This window comes from Colossoma macropomum, unplaced genomic scaffold, assembly GCF_904425465.1.
Source record: "Colossoma macropomum unplaced genomic scaffold, Colossoma_macropomum, whole genome shotgun sequence".
Taxonomy (NCBI): domain Eukaryota; kingdom Metazoa; phylum Chordata; class Actinopteri; order Characiformes; family Serrasalmidae; genus Colossoma; species Colossoma macropomum.
Window position 1 is genome coordinate 1,594,637 of NW_023496043.1, and position 22,836 is coordinate 1,617,472.

The 22,836-nt window shown below is 38.8% G+C and overlaps 2 protein-coding genes across 2 annotated transcripts in view; both read right to left on the reverse strand.

The window, feature by feature from the left end:
- pcca (propionyl-CoA carboxylase subunit alpha) overlaps positions 1 to 6,857 on the reverse strand; it is a 56,286-nt gene extending 49,429 nt beyond the window's left edge. The window contains exons 1-4 of the mRNA XM_036564835.1: positions 6,774 to 6,857; positions 4,110 to 4,187; positions 1,517 to 1,564; positions 986 to 1,054 (exon numbers count right to left, since the gene is read on the reverse strand). Coding sequence (XP_036420728.1) covers positions 986 to 1,054; positions 1,517 to 1,564; positions 4,110 to 4,187; positions 6,774 to 6,827 — 249 coding nt within the window. The 5' untranslated portion in view covers positions 6,828 to 6,857. The remainder of the gene's footprint in view (positions 1 to 985; positions 1,055 to 1,516; positions 1,565 to 4,109; positions 4,188 to 6,773) is intronic.
- Positions 6,858 to 8,666: 1,809 nt separating this feature from the next.
- zic2b (zic family member 2 (odd-paired homolog, Drosophila) b) lies at positions 8,667 to 12,422 on the reverse strand. Its single transcript, XM_036564881.1, has 3 exons — positions 11,576 to 12,422; positions 10,324 to 10,487; positions 8,667 to 9,440 (listed from the first exon to the last, which is right to left on the reverse strand). The coding sequence occupies exons 1-3, from the start codon at positions 12,420 to 12,422 to the stop codon at positions 9,288 to 9,290; spliced, it is 1,164 nt and encodes a 387-aa protein (XP_036420774.1). The 3' UTR covers positions 8,667 to 9,287.
- Between the last annotated feature and the right edge of the window lie 10,414 nt (positions 12,423 to 22,836).

The following is a 22,836-nucleotide window of genomic DNA, read 5'->3' on the forward strand; positions in this document are numbered from 1 at the left end:
CTCCATGAGCTTTGGGGGGTGGCAGGGGGCAGGACAGTGCTGGTTTTAGTTACCTGAGTTATAACAACTTTTACATAACTAAATCAACCGAAACTCTGACTTTTCACAGGGCTGCCAAGATTGGTTCATTAAACTCGATTACTTGACTGAAAAAATGGATCATAATTTTACTTCTTGACGAATCAGAACTGATTAGGTATCATTTTGTATGATGATTATATACATTTTAAATTCTTCTACCACTCATACATTAATAAACAGATCCTGAGGGACACCCATTTATATGCATTTTATTACTGTACATAGTGTTTCTAAAGCTTTCTGGCTTACTTTTTTTCCATTGAACTATATTCGAACCTTTGAAGAATGCTGTATGTTTTGTAATTGATTAATAAAGTCTATTTTTGATGGGTCTTTTTTAGAAAATGGATTGCTTGATTAACCCTTTAAGGATGACACAAAGTGTAGATAATTCCACTGTTTAATCTGCCCTTCTCTGGTCATTAAGTGATGCCTCAGCACTGTTGCTGCATTTATTTCACATTAAAAGCCAAAAATAAGAGTAAATTTGTATTTATTTTGTGTCACAAACTATACTTGCGAACATTTAGCTCATGTAGCCTTTTAATCATTACTTTGATTAAACAAAATAATAATAAGCATTTATCTATCTGAACTGCATCCTAAATGAGTTTGGAAACAGCCAACAGTAAAGAAAGGAACAGCAAAAGATGACACAGTGCATCTTTTATACAGTGATAGGAAACACGGTAGCACACATAAACTCAGATTCAACAGGCTGATGATTCATGGAGCCATCGGCACTTTCTCAGGATGGATCGCAAGCGAGACGCTCGGCCCAACAGCCTTATTTATCATAGGATCTCATGTGATCGACAGTGACAGCCCTAGTTTTACAGTTTGGAACCAGAAAGTCAATGGCTAATTTTACACTGGTTGCTTTGTGTGGGTGGAACACACTCACCGAACTTGAGTCCACGTCACTGTGCACAGCGACGGTCTTGATTCCCATCTTCTTGCATGTTTTAATCACCTGAGGTCAAGCAGAAGAGTCAATTAATGTTTTAGAAGATGACAACACTTTCTGGGCTTTAGTCAGTCTCTACTGAGTGGGTTTCACATAGGCCTGTGGAGGCCTTAGCTGAACTGGATGTGAACTGATTTGAATGTGATTTGGCCATCACAATTACAACCAATACTATAAAGACAACACTGTCCAAACAGTGCACTGTATGTCCAAATGTATCCAGACACCCCTTCTAATGAGTTAATTCAGCTACATTAAGGTGTCATAAATGTTCAACTGAGCACTCACAGCTGTATAATCTCTAAAAATAATCGCTAAAAAAGCCTTGCCTATAGAATGGGATGCAGGGCATGAGTCTATGATCACTGAGCCCAAAGCCAAGTGTCAGCTAAAGAGGTATAAAGACAACCACACCTGTAACTGTCAAAGGAGCTACAGAGGCAGGAAATACACATACAGACCACTTACCCTGCAGGCGATCTCTCCTCTGTTTGCAATGAGGATCTTATCAAAGGTCTGCAGGAAGAGAAAGAGGACAGACAGCGATTCAGACATTTGTTTTGACAACAACTGATTTGTCTGCTGTTTGTGTACCAGCAAAAAAACTTTCTCTTCTCCACATTCTGTCCCAGTGACACTGAATGACATACTGTTATCTTTAAAATGAGCAAAAATGCTTCTAGATGGTACTGTTTTGGCTATTTGATGTACTTTTGTTCATTTCAAATCACTGTACACAACACAGGAACAAGTCTATTTGAGATTAGAGAACAGTTTAATACAGTTTTGAGGCTAAGCGTGTGATGATATAGGCAGGCAGTTAGCATGATGCTGATTTCCAGGGTATAAGCTTCCATTATTTGTTGGCTACATTAGCATAAAACTAAGGAAGAGCAGTGGAAAATACTTGAGTAATTGTACTTGTAATTGTACATTCTTTTGCAAGATTTGAGCATTACTGAAATTGAGTACTCATACTCGATTACACTTCTTTTTACTCCTTACATTTTTTCATTTAGACCTTCAAAGTACAAATTTCAGGAGGACAGGAGATTTTTCTCTTTTTCGCTCACCAATCTGTTGAGTTTCTGCATGTTTTAATTTACTGTTTCTGTTAAAACAGCTGACGAACTTCATATCAGTGCAAACGAAACAGCCAAAAAACCATGTTAACTGATCTTTGGGTAAGGACTCATAGTTTCCATTAGCCACCTCTCCACAGACCACCACATCACTCAATATCAAACAAAGAAAACATCTGTTAAAATCTTAGCTTTTTACTTTTATATGCTTGAGTATGTTTTAAAAGAGGGGGTGGGCAATATGACAATATTTTTTCATGGTCATGATAAATTATATTACAATATACTTTCTGAGCATATTGTGGATTTCATCAGTAGTTAAAAGAACATTGACAAACCACAAGTTTTATTACAAAGTGAGCACAATTTGGTCTGTTTAATTGGATTTATTGCAGTCGGTAAAACATTAAATAAAAATCACTGCAGTTGTACGTTTATTATTATTATAGTATTTTTATAAGTGGCGCTTCTGGTTCTATTTTGTCCGTTACAACTTATTAAATATAAAGACTATCATATCGTGTATCATGAAAATGTCTTGAAATATCATGATATAATATTTTCACCATATCAACCACCCTGTTTTAATGCAGAAGTTTTTTATGTTTACTGGAGTATATTTTTGGCTCTATACTTACAATACCCATACTTCTACTTAAGTATGTTTTCTTTGTAGTTTCTCCACCTGTTAAGAAACAAACTGCAGATACTATCTTGGCTGACTGACTACATTTCAGGTAAGGCAAAAATGATATAAATTTGATTTTCTTTTCACAGAAAATATAGTGTGACATAATAAGCTAAAGTTCTTTGTTCTGTAGCCTACTAGGCTCCAGAAAACACAAAGAAAACACTTCGGAAGCATACATTTCCTACAGCGTTACCGCAGATAATGTGAGTAAAGTATTTACAATCTATTATATACAATCAATCGATTGTACAATTTAAAATCATGTGTCCATATGAGCCGAGCGGTACGTCTACATTTAACTTCCTGTCCTTTTGACCAAAACAAACACAATATTTACCCCAAAGCACGTTCTCCCCATTTGTTTACACTGAGTGACTCTTACTCTAACCCGGCACCCTCCCAACAATACACATATCCACAGCCTCTGGGCATTGGCTGTTTGTTTGAAGGAGGCAGATCAAAGTTCTAAGATGCTGGCATGTTATTTTGTATTGGCAATCGAGCAGCTAAAGGTTTCACTTCAAAAGTAAAGCATTGCGTGAATGTGCACGTGAACGAGACCTTCCAAATAATGCATCCATTCATTTTTGCTCCATACTTATAAAGATCAGATATCCATATTTATTTGCAAATGAAAGAGTTGTAGATCATTATAGCTAGCTTTAAAGTCTGATCTATATGAACCGATCTCAGTCCACTTGTGAAGTCTGACTCATATGAACCTGGCTCATATGAACCGATCCCAAATCAGCTGTAAAAGTCTGGAACGTATGAACTCAGGTGTAAAGTTTGACCCATGTGAACTGATCCCAGATCAGCTGTAAAGTCTGACCCACACAAACTGATCCCAGACCAGCAGCAAAATCTGCCCCTTGTGAACTGATCCTAAATCAGCTGTAAAAGTGTGGAACATATGAGCTGATCCTAGATCAGTTGTAAAGACTGACCCACATGAACTAATTCCAAGCCTGTAGTAAGGTCTGGCCCACATGAACTGACTCCAAAACAGCTGTAAAGTCTAGCCCTCATGAACTGATCTCAGACCAGCTATATAGTCTGACTCATACAAACTGATTCCAGGTCACTTGTAACGTCTGGCCCGTATGAACTGATCCCAGACCACCTGTAGAGTCAAGCCCACATGATCTGATCCCAGATCAGCTCTAAAGTCTGGTGCATGTGAACTGATCCCAGACCAGTTTTAAAATCTGGCCCACTTGAACTGACCCCGGAGCAGCTGTAAAAGTCTGACGCTTATGAAGTGACTAAAGATCAGCTGTGAACTTACCTTTTCATTTGGGTCGTAAACAGTGGAGTATTGAGCATGGCAGCTTATGACACAGCACTGTGGCCGCAGGGAAGCGTGCTACAAACAGAAACAGTCATTTTGTTAACAGCGATCTCAGATCAGAATGTGTGTCTTACATAATGATTAAAAACAAACAAAAGATGAAAAGTACTGAATCTAGATCCCACATGAAAGAGCAGCGTTAACTAGAGTGATAACACAGGCACAAGAACTGTGCTACAAATAAATACCCGAGACCAAAGAGCATAATAGCTTTCCAGTATAAAACATCTGGATTGTATGAACCTAAAATGGACACAGCTGAAGGCCATTAAAAGTATCCAAAACGGAAAAACCCTGCTATTGTAACCCATTCATGTCCAAGAACTTAATTTAGTATGATAAGGAATGTGCCACAGAACCTGTTATAATTAGCCTGATTGATGAAGTTTTGTATAGTTATACGTTAGATAAACATCTAACAGCTGATGTTTATCTTTTTTGATTGTCATCTTCATGTATTTGTTTTCACAATCAAATTTGAATGTTCTATTGTTTTGTAATCTCAATTTTATTTTACTTATTAACTGAAAAAAATCCCTTTTTAGCCACACTGAGCGATTTAAAAATGTCTTCAGATTTCTTCTCAGGCAAGCTCAGAGAATATATAGAGCAAATGATGAATTGGATAAGAAGACAATAAACAAAGGCATCTGACAATGCTAGCAATCGCAAAGAGTCATTTCACAAGACTGGCGTCAAATGGACATGACAATATGATACGATCTCTGGCTAAACTGACCACAACACCCCCTGTTATTAAGGTTACACCTTCTAACACTAATTGCATTACTTGTCCATGAATGTGTCTATTTTGTATGATGCGGTAGACAAATTATGCTTGACTGACCCTCTGAGGTCTGGAGAAAACAAAAAATGGCATTACACAACCATGCTGAATGAAAGCAAAAATGATCAGCTCTTGACCTTGGCTCCTGTGCTGACTTAAATGATGTAATTTACTCTTTGTAACAGAACATTATTTTAATGGCTGAATACGTTGGTGTGATGAAGGAGAACGCAAAACTCAAGGACACAGCTAAATTCTAATAAATATCTTAAATGTAAAGTTTTCCTATTAAGTTAAAGACAAAACAAACATTGTAGCATGGCAGTGGTCTGATTTTAATACTGCGATAAAGTTAATATCTTTTATATAATAATATATCGAATAGAATTCTGAAACATGACAACACTTAAAACATGTCCCAATAGTATGTTTGATTAAAGAAGAGAGCAGAAACAGTCCTGTTTAATTTGATTTAATTAGTAAAGCATGGTGTGTGAAATTTTGAATACCAGTAATTGGATTCATAGTTTTTATGGTATTTTTAACATGTGTCACTTCTTCATCTGTTCTAAATCAGATGTTAGAAAAACAATTGTGACACATTGTGTATCGTAAAAAAAATCCTAAAGTATTGTTATATTACATTTGCCATATCAACCACCTCTACTGTCTATATGAACATGTAAAATTCCAGTATCACTAAAATGTATAAATATGTTTGATACACACTTATTAGTACGGAGCCCCTAAGGGGCCGTAGTTAAAAAAAAAAGAAGTAGTTAATGACATTGCGTTCCCTCGCAAATAAAATGCATTTCCTTGCAAATGTTTTCCGTTCCCTCGCAAAATATATGCTCGTCAGACAGCAAGCAAACGTAGGACCAGAGATGCCCAACGACTTCGCCTACATTAGAGCTTTGTTTTTAGCATATTTAACGTTAAAAACTGTTTTCCCAGTTTCTCCAGTCTGTGCTGAGTTTATTCAGCAGTTGTTCTCTGCAGTCTCCGTAAATGGAGCTTTTACTGTACGAGGACACTCAGCCTCAGTTTGAGTCACTAGAGGCATAATCATGTTTGATTTTGAGAAGCGACACGTCTTTATATTTCAATCCAAGCTCAACATAAAATTCAATGAGCTGCTTCAAGTCTGAGCTTATGCAAAACACAGCTTTTGCAAGTGAATGCAAACCGCTGCATCGTAATGCAAAACACATTTGCGAGGGAACGCATTTTATTTGCAAGGGAACGCAAAACATTTGCGAGAGAACGCAATGTCCTTAACTTTTTTTTTTTTTTTTACCACGGCTCCTTAGGGGCTCTGTATATAAGCATATTTTATCACTCCACTGCCACTTTTTTTTAATTTCTCGGTTAACACCGGCTGTCCGGTTGTCTGAAATGCTGCCCTTTAGCCGGAGAGGTTCTGTGCGTTTGCTGACAGAGAGATTTAAAGTCTTCAGACCGCCAGAGCCGCTTCATCAGGACGGTCTGACATTGACAGAGTAGGTTGGGGAGCTATCGTTTAAACCCGGGAGCGGCACTAATCAAACGGCTGCGTTTCCAAACACACGGTCACCTGCGATGCCCAAACCAGCCTCTCTGGAGATCAAGCAGGCATAAAGAAGCGCGCTTATCAGTCAAATAACATCTCCATTCAGACCTGCTAAGTGGCTAACCCAGCTAGCCTCCCGCTCGTTTCTGCAGAATTAGGCTTTGTGGCGCTCCTCACTGTAACTCAAAACCTCCAACTAAACCTCGAGATAGTCAGTACGATATTACGGCCGCGCCTCAACACGCAGGAATCAAACTCTCACCTTTACAGCACGCAAAACTCTCTGAAAGGCAGGAGTGACTCTGTACGCCGCCATATTGGCCGCCGCTGCTGGCGCTACGCAGCGACGACGTCACCAGACAGAACGGTGGCTCCTTCCAGCCAATCAGAATGCTGATACTGTTTGAGGCGTTTTCCCTTTCGTCCAATCATGCTGCTGCATTTCTTCGCTCCTTAAAGGGGAATTCTATCCAATTTTTCAAATTATTCAATAATTCAGTGGTTGAGTTGTATTTCAATGATTGAGATGTAAACAGAGTCACTCAGAGTGGTTTGATTTGAAAGGGTTTATTATGGAGAAACTTACTGACTCTGATTTCCTCACAGTGGCAGTGATAGGAACCAGGGGTCACCATGTCTACAACACAAATATAGCTCTGTTATTTACTGTGCGAAAACCGACAGCGAACCTGTACATCTTCTGAGTTTTCATATGTAGCATTAATGATGATGAAAATAGTGAAAAATCTGAAAAAAGAAGGTTTTTTACCTTACAGCGCCCTGCATGTGCCCCTCCAGCATGAATGGAATAAAACAAATGGATTAACATACACTTTAAGCCAAAACTTAAAAAAAAAGAATCGATCATAAAACAACGTCTTAGATGTCAGGCAGTGTATCCATAGCCATTTCATGTAATAACGTTCTGTGAGGGAGACTTTAGAGGTGGACATCTGGTTCCTATCACCACCACTGTAAAGAAATCTGAGTCTGTAAGTTTCTCTACAATCAACTATTTCACATCAAACCACTCTGAATGACACCGTCCATCTCAATGACTTAACTATGCAGACATCTGGACAAAATGGACTTCCTAGTAAAGTCTGATGTCTTTTCTAAATGAAATAATTACACACTGGTCAGATAAAGGATAACAGAGTGATTTAAAGGACATGAAATAGATGTAGTCTTTCATCATTGTTTTCTTTGGATTCATATAATGATCACTTGTCATTAATGCTTTGATGTCATTTTTTGAAATGTTCAATTTTCCTTCGTCCTCATGTTGTTTGAGCTTGAATGTAATGGCTAAAATGTGAGTTTTTATCACTAAATTTACTGTATTTGGTCACAGAGGGACACTGTGTTTTTTCAACAAAACAGTAGACAATCCAGTTTTGATTGCAAATAAAGGGAGTGAAAGCTATGTGTCGTCAAAATATTGCAAATGTGCACCGTTAAATGTTTACTGAAGTTATTGAACTACACAAGATATTATCACTTTAGATCAATCCATCAACAAGCTCTGTAGCATTTTCATCAAATCTCATCATTTCTAAAGGTAGGAATTTAAACTTTAATTGGCTTTAATAGGTGTTTTTAATAGGAGTTGAACTTTAATTGGCTTTAAGTCGTAGGAATGCCTCAGAATAAATTTACGAGGATTCATTTGAAGAAAATAACTTAATATTTTTTTGTTATGTTGAGTTCAATTATGTTGCAAAATTACTGAAAGAGATAAAATTGTATTTTTTCCTCTGCAGATGTGAATGTGATCAAAAATGTCTTTAAACAATCAGTGAGGAAATGCATTTGTATAGACTGCACTCAGGATGAGCTTATTTTAAAACAGTTCATTAAATGCTAATACTAAAAGCTGCTCTTGTAATCCTAAACCTGCATTTACAAAATAAAGGTCTTTACATGTGTAATTTCTTGCCTATTTCCTGAATATTCAGAATGACAATATATTAAGTGAATTACTGAGAAATTATAATTTGTAAATGTAATAATAAGTTAATTAAATATACTTATAAGGCATAAAGTTTAGTAAAGAACAAGAACGGAAGACCCCGCTGGTTGTTTCTTATGAAGCAGACAAAAAACAGCACAGGTTTTTTCACAAATATGTCTTTTATTTCTTTATACGTTTTTCTTTTTTTACATAGGCTATCGCAAAAGTTTATATCTTAAAACTGAGAAACATTATTTAACAAAACACTTAAGCACAACATCACTGTACACATTTTTTGGGTCAGAAAAAAGTAACATAAATATATCTTTGCATCTTTATAAACACAGCACTCACTGATTTCCACAGAACATCACCATAAAATGGCACGCCAGATACATCTGTAAAAACATTTGTCACTTTTATCAAATCTTACATAATAAAAGTCCCACAGATTTTTTTTTCTCCTCACGAAGTAAGTGTCCATTTTCACTTCAATTTTGGCAGTTTCTCCAGTCGGAGTTCATATATACTCTGTACAAAAAGAGTCCTCAGAGCCTTCAGGGTGTACTGTAAACTTTTCTGAACATAAGATCCTGATTTATTACAGCAAAACACAAACACAGAGTACATCCATCTGTCAGGCATTAGAGAAAAGCTCATATTCATTTCTTCATAAAGTAAAAAAACAGCCTTCATTACATATTATACAAGGATAAGAGACTCTCCTCCGCCTCCGCTCGCTCCAGTGCAGTAGTGATGAATAAAGTGGTCTAAACCTTCATTAGTGGTGTATGAACAGTACTTTGGGTCTGTGTAGTTCCTCTACACGTACCACTCGCTGAAGTTGTTGTTGGGGGGGTCTGGGGAGAGAACGTCCTGAGCCTCAGAGCCTGGAGAAACCACACTGGAGGAGTCATAACCTGAACTTCCTCCTGGAGAGCAGTCCTCCTTCAGTGCACTCTGCTCATCGTGAACCTGCAGGAAAAGGGGAGGGGCGTGTTAGTTTATATAGTACTTCATATGTACATGGATCAGTAACATAAAAGAAAAGTAAAAAAAATTAATCTGTTAAAACTTTTATTAAAATTTTTTATTTTTTTCTGTTAATTTTTTTTTTTCAAATAATGTAAATAGGTGATTTAGGCAGTTCATTTAATTTTATTTTTATAAGTAAATAAATAAACTATTTAAACTATTAAAGTAGTAAAGTCACATGGTCACCGGAAAGCTTTCACTGAATCACCAATTAAGCTTTAAGCGAGTGAGTAAACGATATAAACACAACTTATGATTTCTGTACAAATATACATTTTTTGTGGTTCCTTGTATTTTTATTTCTTTGTTTATTGAGGTTTTAGATGCAAAACAGTCATAATAATTTTTTATATGACTCTCAATATGACTATTCAAATCTCTCTATATCCCTTAAACAGGCTGTTTTTGGTTACTGTACATTTAAGACTGCTATATGTAAATTCTCTCTGTTCTGATTGGCTGTCATGTAATGTGCCTTGTTCAAAAACAAGGCTAAAATGCTGCTTATAACTTCACAACATGAACTTCATCATAACATGAATCTGTTGTAGGCTGAACAGTGTATAGGTAAATGCATTTTTGTGACATCACAAAAATGAAGAATTGAAAATGTTTTTTTGATGATTTTGCAGTCTAGTTTCCATATATGGACGACTGTACGGACGGAGATGATATGTTTTGAAACTTTAGCAATGTTTACATACTACATCAAACCGTTCTCTTTGAAAAAGTGAGTTTTTCCATGATATGGGCCCTTTAATGCAGAGTAAACAGTGTTAAAGTATGGTTTAACAGGCAGCACGAGATAAGGAGAGTCGCTTGCCTTCATGTGTTTCCTCAGGGAGCTGGGGTGCGTGTAGGATTTGTCGCACAGCTTGCACAGGTACGGCTTGTCCGCCGTGTGGACGTGCATGTGCTTCTTCCGGTCACTGCTGTTGGCGAAGCGCCGGTCACATCCGCTGAACTCACACATGAAGGGCTTCTCGCCTGGAAAAGAGAAAAATACACAGAAAGAAAAACAGACGTTAACTTATCATGCAGTCCAGAAAGTCGACATTTAGAGAGAAAAAAGTGGGATGATTACTAAAATACTGGCATGCCTTGAAGAGTTGATTATGCTCCTGTATCTATTTACTTTTTTGGCTGTGTGGCAGTGTGTACAACTTCAAACGAGCTACAAAACTAGGTTAACTTTGATTCCACCAAAGTACGGTCCCTCTTTACCAGCGCCAAATCTGCGGCCTAAATAGAGGAGCAATTCACACCCACTCTGCATGTTTAAAGCTGCTTCAGTACCCACTTCTTTCAGGACAACACTGACCTCACGCAACACTGGAAATGTCATTTTAGCACCTTGTCTCGCGCCTCCTGACGACTGGAAATTGCACATCTAATCTCACATGCTTGTACACGGTATGCGCATTTGCCCAATTCAGTAAGAGCCAGTGGAGTGATTTCTCTTAGATACACTGTCCACTTTATTGGAAACACCCAATTTCTGTACTGTAGCCCGTCATGCACAACGTATCACCCACCCTGTACCACATTCATCAGTGGTCAGTTTCTGTCCAGTCCGCTCTTGACCAGATTTCATTTGTTTGGTGGTTCAGCACAGCACTGACATACTGACATGGCAGCGTGTGTTGCACTGGTATTACTAGACTGAGCCTAAGCCGCCAGCCAAAATATCCATCCAAGAGCGGCTCTGTGGTCAGAAACTGTCTCTGTGGGCAGAGTATTACATGAATGTTCCAATGTATTAAACCTAATCTCTGTCTGCAGTATCTGAAGTGTACAGCTGATTAACACAGATGATAATTTTGGTACATTTGCCTGTACTTAGTGGCAGAACAAACAACATGGACTTATAATAGAGTTTAATGGGCAGAGGCCACAGATTCAGCCAATAGAGATCAGGTTAAAAAACGTTGGACTGTTTCTTTAAAATGACGTTTAACACTTATATGAACTTCTGCCTGAATCAGCTGAGTGTTTACCTGATAGATAGATAGATAGATAGATAGATAGATAGATAGATAGATAGATAGATAGATAGATAGATGTTTCTAACTCACCTGTGTGCGTTCTCTTGTGTATCTTCAGGTTCTCGGAGCGCGCGAAGACTTTGCCGCATCCGGGGAACGGGCACGCGAAGGGCTTCTCGCCGGTGTGCACGCGCATGTGGTTGACCAGCTTGTACTTGGCCTTGAAGGGTTTGCCGTGGCGCGCGCACTCCTCCCACCGGCACACGTGCTGCTCGCTGTGCTCGGAGGGTCCTCCGACGTGCTCGGCGGACACGTGCGCCACCAGCTCGTGCATTGTGCCGAAGGTCCTGCCGCACGGGCGCTCGCGCTGGTTCTCGCGCTCCGTCCACCTGCACGCCAGCTCGAGCTCGCGCTCGGCGCACCGCTGGCGCACGTAACGGAAGAACGGGTGCGCGTGGTGCGCGCTCACGTTCACGTTCAGCCCGTACTGGCCATACGGGTCGGCGGCCGCGGCTGCAGCGGCTGCGCGCGCGAAAACGTCGAGCCTCCCGTTCAGCGCGTGGAGGTGATGCTGCTGCTGCTGGTGCTGCTGCTGCGGCTGGTGGTGCTGCTGCTGCTCGTGGAAGCCCGGGAAAAGCGCGTGCCCGACGGCGCCCTGGTGGCCGTCCGTTTGCGCGTGCCCGTGGCCGAACATCGCGTGCTGCTGCTGATGGTGATGGTGAGCGGCGCTCGCGCCGACGCCGGCCTCGCTGAACCCGCCCGCGCCGCCGCCGCCGCCGCGCAGGAAGAAGTCCGCGCGCGCGGCACCGAAGTGCGCGCGCGCGCCCAGCAGCCCGTAGCCCTGAGCGAGCTCCAGCTCGCGGTCGTGGGGCGAGAACGCGCCCGCGTTTAGTGAGGACAAGCCGGAGAGCTGGTGATGACCGGAGTCCAGTAACATGGCGAGGAAATTTAAAAAGAGGATCTAAACAAAAACAGCCTGAAAATGAGGCACAAAAGCAAATAAAACGTAAAGAAACGAAAAAAAAATCAAAGCAAAGAAAAAACTGATGAAAAACGCAAATAAAAATGAGGGAAATATTACAGAAAAAGGCAAAAACAAAACAGAGGCGAGTAAACACGAACTAAAGTCATTTAAAGCTCGTAAAAACAGAGCTGAGGTCCCGATCACGGAGTCAGAAGCAGGTTTGTTTGAAGTGGTCAGAAGTGGTCTCCGCTCTCGTGCGTGATAAGGCGGTCAGCGGTGACGCAGCGCTCATCTGGACCCTCTGAGGCTGAGTACAGTCCGTGTTTGGATTCTGTGCTGCTCCGCTCCAGTTTGGCCCCGTTTATCTCCTGCTTCCCCTTCACGCCCACTCTACAACCGGACCCCCGCGGCTCGAGCGCCGCAGTCTGATTGGCTGAGACACAACACTAATCCGCTACTCTCAGCCAATCAGAGAGAAGGTGTCCGTGAGTAAGCGCAGAGACTCAATGGCCAGCATTTCGTGTCAGTGCTTTAATGAGGAGAGAGAGAGAGAGAGAGAGAGAGAGAGAGAGAGAGAGAGAGAGAGAGAGAGAGAGACTCTTTGTGGGGAGCAAAGGTCCACAGGATTATGGAAAAAAGCGAAAAACACTCAAAACGTTGCAATTTGGGGGACATAGGAGGGGAGACGTTTCTTTCCTACACTTCAATGTTAAAAAAAAAGACACACTGTAAAAAATGCTCCTCTTATTCACCCTAAAAATGACATGTGGCGACAAGTAAATTAACTAGTTTTAATCCACCTAATAAACACTTCTTTCAATCAAAGTCATTTCTGAGTCGAATTAAACTAGTTCAGTTGGTTGTTACTACAGTTTTATAAATAGTACTGCAGTACTGTTTTTTCAAGGTTGATCTTATGAGCCGTGTTTCACGGGGCAGAGCTGATCTTTTGGTTTCTCAGGTTGGAGGCATAGTTTACCAGAAAGCCCAGTTCACAGTTTCCCCTCTTACCCCAAACTTCACACTTAGTCCACCAGGAAAGGCGTGTGTGCGTCTTTAGCTTTGCACTCTGGAGCTGCGAGGATAATATAACAGTAATGGAAGCTCACAGCTCGCTGATTAGCATCAGACTGCACGACTAAATCACCACATGCCCCCCCCCCCAAACCCTGTCCAGTAGTTCAGTAACCTCAAACAGACCTGCTCATGCGCTTTCTGACACTGTGTGACATCCCTCGCAACCACTGCTGATGTATAGATACACTGTTAGAAATACAGATACTGTGCTGGTACATTTTTCGTTCGTCAAGGTACAAACGATGTAAATGTGCCCTCAAAGGTGCAGCAGTGGGTTTAAGGTCCAACTGTGCACCTTAAATAAGTTTATCCTAGTGGAAAGTACGTATTTGTACCTTTTCATAGTCTAATGTTTTCAAACAGAACGATAAAATAAAAGCCTGGAGACGAGACGGGGTGTGTGGAGTCAATATCATTTCAGTGGATTATGGTACAGTTATGTTCCCTGACTGAAGGTACTGAGATGTACCCTTGAGGGTCCCACCCCAGTGACAAGAGGGGTACTGCCCCAGTTTGTACACAGTACCGTGTGCAGAAGTTTTAGGCACATGAAATTAGATTAAAAAGCTACTTAATTGGCAGCCAAAAAACACTAATATTAGAATTAATATAAGTAATATGAATGCAGTAATTAATCACCTTACCAATGTTACAGGTGTTCGTTTAACCATTTACAGACCTCTCTTTGTAAAAGCCCAGTAATATTTGTACTCATCATCCAACACCGGGTTTGGTTAATCAGTGCCTCATTGTGGTACATCACGTGCGCTGTTGCTGGACATAACAACAGATCTGTGTGATGGCTCGAGGCGCTGAGATGAAGTCTGGCACCAAACCTTAGATCCTCAAACCAGCTCAGAAAAACATCAACTACTTTTTTATATAGAAAAGAATGAACCTGTGTTACCTTTGACTGTATTAATGATTATTTGTATTTATTCAAATGTTTTATGGAGTTTTTGATCTATATGGCAAAGACTCACTTACTGAGATAAACACTTTGATTAGGTGCCTAAGACGTTTGCGCAGAGCCGTGTATCTATAAATACAGTTTCGTAGGAAATCAAGCGTTTTCCTCGTATATTAGCCAAAACGTTTCCCTAGGTGGGTGTGTAAACTTTTAATCGAGATCTGTTGCGTTCTGTTGCCTCGGTGACAGCATCTGGGCTGCTCTCTGATTGGTCAGATCTGCAACTTTTGAGGTTTATCATTTTAATTTAGACCAAAAGGACCCAAACAAGAGACGAGGAGCTCCTAACAGAGTTTAGTCCTAGTGCTGATCGATGCTGGACGTCCTGAGAAGATCCACTGCGGGTCAACAAGCTACTCTTTCCCTAGTTTGTACGTTTTCTTTTCTTTTTTAAACAATTTGGTAACACTTTCTATGAATGTCACCTTTGTAAGCATCCATAAACACATTCATAACATGTTATAATACATTCATAAGACATTATAAACATAGCTATAAATATTTATAAAAATGCATTATACGTTATAGTCAAGTTTATTACGTATTATGAATTGTTAACATAATACATTATAAGTACTGATCATAACTAATTATAAGAGCTCATAAGTCGTATTTGTCCGCTCTAAGTAAAGTGAAGCGTACTGTACTAAAGCCTCCTCCAGTGTTAAGAGTGAGGCTACAAGTTGAAGTATTTACTGAAGGATTTACTGAAACACTAAAACACAGTAAAGCACATTACAGGCTTCAAATGTCAGAGTTTAAACTAGGGCTGCCATCAGTGTTTTACCCAATGTGGGAAAGTCAATGTACACCACCGTTAGCTTGGTATTTGTCTTTACTTTATGCTCTCCAAGCTGGGACTGACTTATTTGGCACTGACATTATAACATGTTATTAACACCATTTATAATGCATTATATTAACAACTCATAATGTATAATAAACATGGCTATAAAGTGTAATTCAGTGTAATTCATTTTTATAAATATTTATAACCATGTTTATAATGCTTTATGAATACATTATAACATGTTATAAATGTGTTTATAGAAGCTTACAAACGTGACATTCATAGAAAGTATTATCAAAAATTTTATTTCATCTATTTATTTATTTTTAGGAAAGGTGAGGTGCTTTTACTTTTACTGCAGTGTGTTTAGACCACTCTACACACCCCCAGCCTGTGAATATGCATGTGCGCATATGCGTGTGTGTGAGTGTGTGTGCGTGTGTGCGCGCGTATGCATGTGTGCGTGCGAGTCTGTCTGTCCATCTGCATAAAGAAGTGCATTTGTGATTGAAAGCGACGCAAATCGAAAAATGCAGGACGCAGAGAGCTCAGTGAGCCCAGCTGAGTCCAGAAACACACCTGAACCGCTTCAGCCTCTCAACGCAGAAGTAAATAAACAAGTAAATAAATAAAGACTTTAATAATAATAATAATAATAATAATAATAATAATAATGAAGACACTGATGAGCTGCAGTGGTGTGTAACCCAACACCTCTCCAGTCGTGGTTTTGTCCTGTAAATGAGGTAACAGTGTTTAACAGCGCTGCAGCTCTGAGCTTCAGTCCATCTCGATGATTTTACATCCTGCATTGTCCTGTATTTTAGGAAATGTCCCATAACTCTGAAAGATTGTGTGTTTTTGCTCCGTAGAGAAGAGGGCGGGGTCTCCTACTGACGTTCAACTTGAGGAACTATTTATTTATTTGTCTCTTTGTTTGTTTGTTTGTTTGTTTACTCAGGGAGACGGACTGTATGATGATTCGTGCTTAATTTGACCAGAGACGTGAACTAACCAGGTTTAAAAGAATGATTTTAGAGGGGAAATCCACAAATCTTTCAAAATTTCTACATAATTCGATGACTGAGGGTCATTCAGAGTGGTTGGACGTGAAACGCTTCATTGTAGAGAAACTTACTGACAGGGGTCTCAATATCTGCAACACTAATATGGCCTTTTTATTTACTATCCAAACCACCAGTGAACCTACACGTGTCTGCTGAGTGTTGATGATGAGATCTGGCAGCGCATTCGGAACCATTACGGTGCAAATAAAAGAACTGTGATGGAGCTTTCAGAGGTTTTCAACTCTTCAGACGTCTGGTTCCTATCACCACCACTGTGAACAATTCTGACTGTGTGAGTTGCTCTGGAACAGAGCAGTTCACACCAAAGCACTCTGAATGATTTACATTACACTTCCTGCATTAATGCAGGAATGTTGAGAAATCAGTGGAATTCACTTTTAAGGTGCATAACTGGACCATGATAACATAAACACAACATATAGCAACATAAATACAGTAATATAGACACAACATACAGTATTATACATACAGTAATATAAACATAGCATATAGCATTATACATACAGTAATATACACAGCATATAGCATTTTACATATAGTAATACAGACACACATATAGTATTATACATACAGTAATATAGACACAGCATATAGTATTTTTCATACAGTAATATAGACACACATACAGTATTATACATACAGTAATATAGACACAACATACAGTAATACAGACTACCCAGATTATCCAGACCTGAGCGTCACACAGTCATCCTCTGGGGGCATGAATGGCTGGAATCTCCAGCATATTCAGGATATGTTGGTCGTTATTGGTCCTGTGTAATTAGTTTTTTCTGTTATGAAATATTAGCAGTATGCGCTGTAATTAGGTCAGTGCTGTTGTTTATTAAACCACTACAGTGCTTGAACGGCGCTTACTAATGTTCCCGCGAGAGTGAAGTTTAAAAGTCCTGAAGCTGCCGTTGAGCCCATGTGACAGAAGAACTGCGTGTAATATGATACAGTGATGAAACTCACCTTTTAATCTTACGATGTGATCGAGCTGAGCTTTTTCTTCAGACCTGCTCTCAGAGCAGAGAACATACAGACCAGATGTGGACGGTAACGGGTTAATGTGATGGACATTCATGGGTTCACCTTCACTTTCTAGTTCAGTCATTTGAATCGTTTATATGATACTCAGAAATATGAGGGCGCTGAGTCAGATTCACTGCGCAGAACTCATAAAACTGCAGACACGCATTCAGAAGCGAACTGGCGGGAACTGAGTTCGTGAAAAATGCGCACAGACTGAAGCAGATCCAGACTAATAATTCACCTAATAATTCACCAGACTAATAATTCACCTTCCAACACCTTCCAAAGTTTTTTCTTAAATGTGTTCTTGAGAAACGTCCTAAGAAAAAAGTCTACATCAAACCTAAAGCTGCTTTTGTAAGATTTTATATATATATATATACATATACATAATCATAATTCGATGATTGAGGGTCATTCAGAGTGGTTTGACTTGAAACACTTCATTGTAGTGAAACTTACTGAAAGGGGTCTCAATATCTACAACACTAATATGGCCATTTTGTATATATGTATATATATATATATATATATATATATATATATACATATATATATATACACATATATATATACATATATATATATATATATATATATATATATATATATATATATATATATATATACATATATATATGTATGTTGATGATAAGAAAATAGGTTCTGTCTTAAGAGAGAGCAGAGAACATACAGACCAGATGTGGACTGTAAGGTAACGGGTTAATGTGATGGACATTCATGGGTTCACCTTCACTTTCTAGTTCAGTCATTTGAATCGTTTATATGATACTCAGAAATATGAGGGCGCTGAGTCAGATTCACTGCGCACAGACTGAAGCAGAACCAGACTAAAAATTCACCAACACATTCCAAAGCTTTTTTCTTAAATGTGTTCTTGAGAAACATCCTAAGAAAAAAAGTCTACATCAAACCTAAAGCTGCTTTTGTAAGATTTTTTTGTATATATATTTGTATTTATTTATTTATACATATACACATTATCTCTTTTATTATACATTATACACCCCTGGTCAGCACATCCTCTACAGTGAACACACTCTAATATGAATTTAGCATATTGGACAAAATAAAACATAAACTTTAAATGTGCCATAATTTTTGCATGTGTCACATTCTATGTTTTTTTTCCCTTCATATATTAAATTCAAACTTATTCTCTCTCTCTCTCTCTCTCTCTCTCTCTCTCTCTCTCTCTATCTCTCTCTCTCTGTCGCTCTTTGATCAGGTATGTGCCCACTTGGTACATTAGCAACTATAGGAGGTTTGGGGGTCCAGAGACCTGATGTTGCTATGGCAACCCAAAAATACATAAATACATGTAGAAGCAATTCAGAGGGAGAGAGGGATTAGCATAATATCACCAACATGCAGGAATGGAGAGAGAGAGAGAGAGAGAGAGAGAGAGGCAGAGAGAGAGAGAGAGAGAGAGAGAGAGGCAGAGAGAGAGAGAGAGAGAGAGAGAAAGAGATGTGTGTTGGGCTCTGTTCAGACCAGCAGCAGGAGTTCAAACTTCCCCCCTGCATGCAGAGCAATTTGCATCCTATCCACTTCTGCTGAAATCATCCCAAATTTCCCACTATATACATGTCATGTCTATAGGCTTTTAGACTCCTCTTGTCATTAGTGAATTCAGCTACTTTAAAGTCACCCATTGCTGACACAGGTGTTCTGTTGCTCATAGAACTTGTGCAATAGAAAAGCACTGATTAATAGAGTGGGACACTGTAGAGCAGCTGGGCATGAGTCTAAGGTTGGCACACGGGCTGTCGAGCAGTGGAACTGTGTTCTCTGGAAGGATGGAGCTCCATACAATACCTTTGGGATGAGCTGGAGTGATCTAGAACTAATCATCAACATCAGAACCTGACCTCACTAATGCTCTTGTGGCTAAATGCAATCAAATCCTCACAGCAATGTTCCAATATTTTGTGTAAAGCCTCCTCAGAAGAGTAGAGGCTGCAACAAGGAGGGGACAAACTTTCTATTAACATCCTTGAGCAGGTGTCTGTAGGTAACTGTTTCAAAATGTAATTATCTGAGTTTAGCCTGGGAGCAAGAAAACCATCACTGCTGTTTTTTCACAATGGCTTTCACATTAAAATTGAATGTGGGGCTTATTTTGGAAAAAAATAAGGTGCTGTTTTAAACTATAAATGTAACAGTTTATGTTTTTTTGTAAGGAATAAATTGCTGCTGTCCAAAGTCATAACTTTACAGGAGAAAGCAATAACATTCCTAACTTCTAATGCAAGTTAAAGTCAAAACTGTGATTATATTGTGATTTATGAGTGGATATGCCTTTTTTTTTTTGAACAGTGACAAAAATAATATTCAGTTAACCTCTTACTAAAATAGGCTCGCCAGCAGGCCCAAAGTTTTATTACACTTCTATAACCTAAGAAAACCTCCATTAGTATACACTGAAGTCCCTGAGGTTAATGAATAAGAAGCCTTAGTATGTGAAAAGCATGGAATGTTTAGGGGTTCAAATTATTTGGGGTCTTTTCCTGGGCCAGGCGTGTCCAATCTGGCTGCAGGCTTTCATTCCAGCAAAGCATGAGCTCACCTGACCAGTGGTTAGACAGCTGATTTATCAAGTAGAATCAGGGGTGCTTGTGCTTTTCTGGAGTGAAAAGCTGCAGCCACACCTGCCATTTGTGAATAAGACCCACCCCTGTACTGGACCATACTGACCAACTAATGTCTAATATGAAAATATCAGAGTTTTAAGAGCTGTTATGATCTGTAACAATCTCTCACAATGCTTTAACATGTGGAATCTGCTAGAATGGTTATATCAGCTTTATACATGTTGTATTACTATATTATAATATTAATGTCTGTGCTAAAATGCAAGAATGTAAATAGACTGCATCTCATTATGTTCGAATGAGTCATGTTGGATTAACCAAAGGACCACTCTCATCCACCAAGGAGGGATGCTCCGTCAGTTACTCAACAAATGTGTCTTATTCCTGCATGATGTGCTGAAGAGTGAAACACCATCACTATCAGAGTTGAAGAAAAACAGAGTTCCCTGAATTTGTATATACATTTAGTAACTGAGTGACAAAATACACTGTAGTAAAACACACCAATGTTCACCAATCAAATGCATTAGTAAAGGGGAATTCCAGTGGTTATGCATACATTTCTATTTAATTTAGTTATTAAGATGTAAATAGAGTCATTCAGAGTGGGTTAATGTGAAATGTTTTACTGCAGAGAAACTGATTAAGTCAGATTTCTTCACAGCGGTGGTGATAGGAACCAGGGGTCACAAAGTCTTCAACACAAATAAAGCCATTTTATTTACTATTCAAAACCAATAGTGAACCTGTACATGTCTTCTAAGTTTTTTTTGTGTAATGTTAATGATGGTAAAATATTGGTAAACCTTTAAAAAACATGCTTTCTTTGGGGGCTGCTTGGCTTTACAACGTGCCCTGCATGTGCCTCATAGTCATTAATGGGTTTGAATGGGATAAAATACATTTTAGGCCAAAATCTTATCTTAAAACTATCATAAAACAATGTCTCAGACATTAGGCAGCATATTCATAACTATAACACGTAATAACTTTCACTGAGGGAGGTTTTAGAGGCATTGAAGTCTTCAGACGTCTGGTTCCCATCACCACCACTATGAACAATTTTGATATTAAAGTTTCTCTAGAAAAGAGCATTTTACACCAAACCATTCTGAATGACTTTGTTTACATCTTTACCAAATTATTGAGCAATATTAAACAGTGTGATTCATTAACAGTATTCAATAACAAGAATATTCTATTAACGGGACAATAGTTTTTAATAACTTGGCTCATTAATATAGAATTAAGCTGATGTGTGCGGTCATATAGACGTATAAGTGTATAACTTAGAGCCTAGCTCAGCCGGGCAGACTTTCAAACTGGAAATGTGTGTTTTTATCAATTAGCACTAGCATTAGTTCTGAAGCTACAGTTCTACTAATGAAGGAAAGCACTTGTTTATCACTGTTAATAACTCCATCAACTCAACAAACTTGCCTTTATATTGCAACACTAGCATGTCTGGGTGAAGCACTTCCTTCAGAATTGAGATGAACAATGTGAATCTCCATCACTTGTTGCTGTTTGACCAGGTCAGCTAGACCCCCTGCTAATGGGACGGCCACAACAGCCCCCAGTTCCCAAGCATTCTGCTTCCCTCTGCACTGCCCTGTCCAAATTGGATGCTTGAGGAGGGGAGGGGGTCTGCGATGGTCAGAGGTCACTGAACAATGCCTATAGAGACGGGGTTTACCAAGATGGACGACACGCGGCCCCGGGCAGCTCTCGCCCGCCAGGCGTCTGCAGCCAACAGGTGATGGAGCAAAAACACAATGGAGTTTCACAGCCTTTAGAGCAGCATTATCCTCATATAACCCCACATCAGCACTCAGTAACAGACCGACCCGTCCAGCACATTCGCCTCAGCATATACAACAATTTGAATATACACACAGTAACAATGTTTTTGCATGTATAGTACATACATTTATTCAAATACAAAAAGTAAATATAAGAAAATATCATTTACATAGAAGTCTACATTAATGTAAAGATATATACAATAATATAGAGATATATACAATGATGTAAAATAATAAAAGTACTATAAATATGTAAAATATAATGTGTGAAAAAGTAACATATACAAAGATACAATAATATATAACAACATAAATATTACAAATATACAGTAAGGGAACATAAAGTGAAATATAAAAAGATATGCAATCATATAAATACTTAAATTATACAGTAAAGTACTGGCATTTATGTACAACAAAAGATATATACAGTTGTGTACAAAAGTTTGTGCACCCCTGGACATGTTTTGTTGGTTTTCTCAGTGAAAATAAGTAAAACACATTGTCTATAGGGAACACTCTACTGCACATTTTAATGCCCTATTACTGTTTTTTTTTATTTTATTTTACTGAATTTACACTAAAATATACCCTGTGCAAAAGTTATGGCGATATTTTTTAAGTTATGTTTTTTTCTGATATGTCACAATCAGCAAATGAATAGAAAGTATCCACTAAAGTTATCAGAAAAATGTCATATTTAAATTCACGTGTTAACTTATTCCCACAAATGATTTAATTTGAATGGGAGTCTTCAAACATTTGCATATGACTGTACACTAATTACAATAATATAAGTTTTGAAATTATACAATGACTTAAAAATACACCCATAACACAAAATACTGTCACTGTCACAACAAAATCATGTATCTCTACTTTTTTTAACCAAAAAGATGCCCTTCATATTATGTGAATATTTCAACGAAAATAATCCAAAACAATTTACGTTCAGTAAACGTTTTTTTTCTTCTCTTGAAAAGTTCTCAGTTTCAGGAGAGATATTT

Coding starts and splice junctions, on each gene's coding strand:
- zic2b (XM_036564881.1), bottom strand. CDS start 12,422: ATGTTACTGGACTCCGGTCATCACCAGCTCTCCGGCTTGTCCTCACTA. Junction 10,488..11,575: donor ACACAAGAGAACGCACACAG/GTGAGTTAGAAA, acceptor TCTCTTTTCCAG/GCGAGAAGCCCTTCATGTGT. Junction 9,441..10,323: donor CCCTGAGGAAACACATGAAG/GCAAGCGACTCT, acceptor CTTTTCCTGCAG/GTTCACGATGAGCAGAGTGC.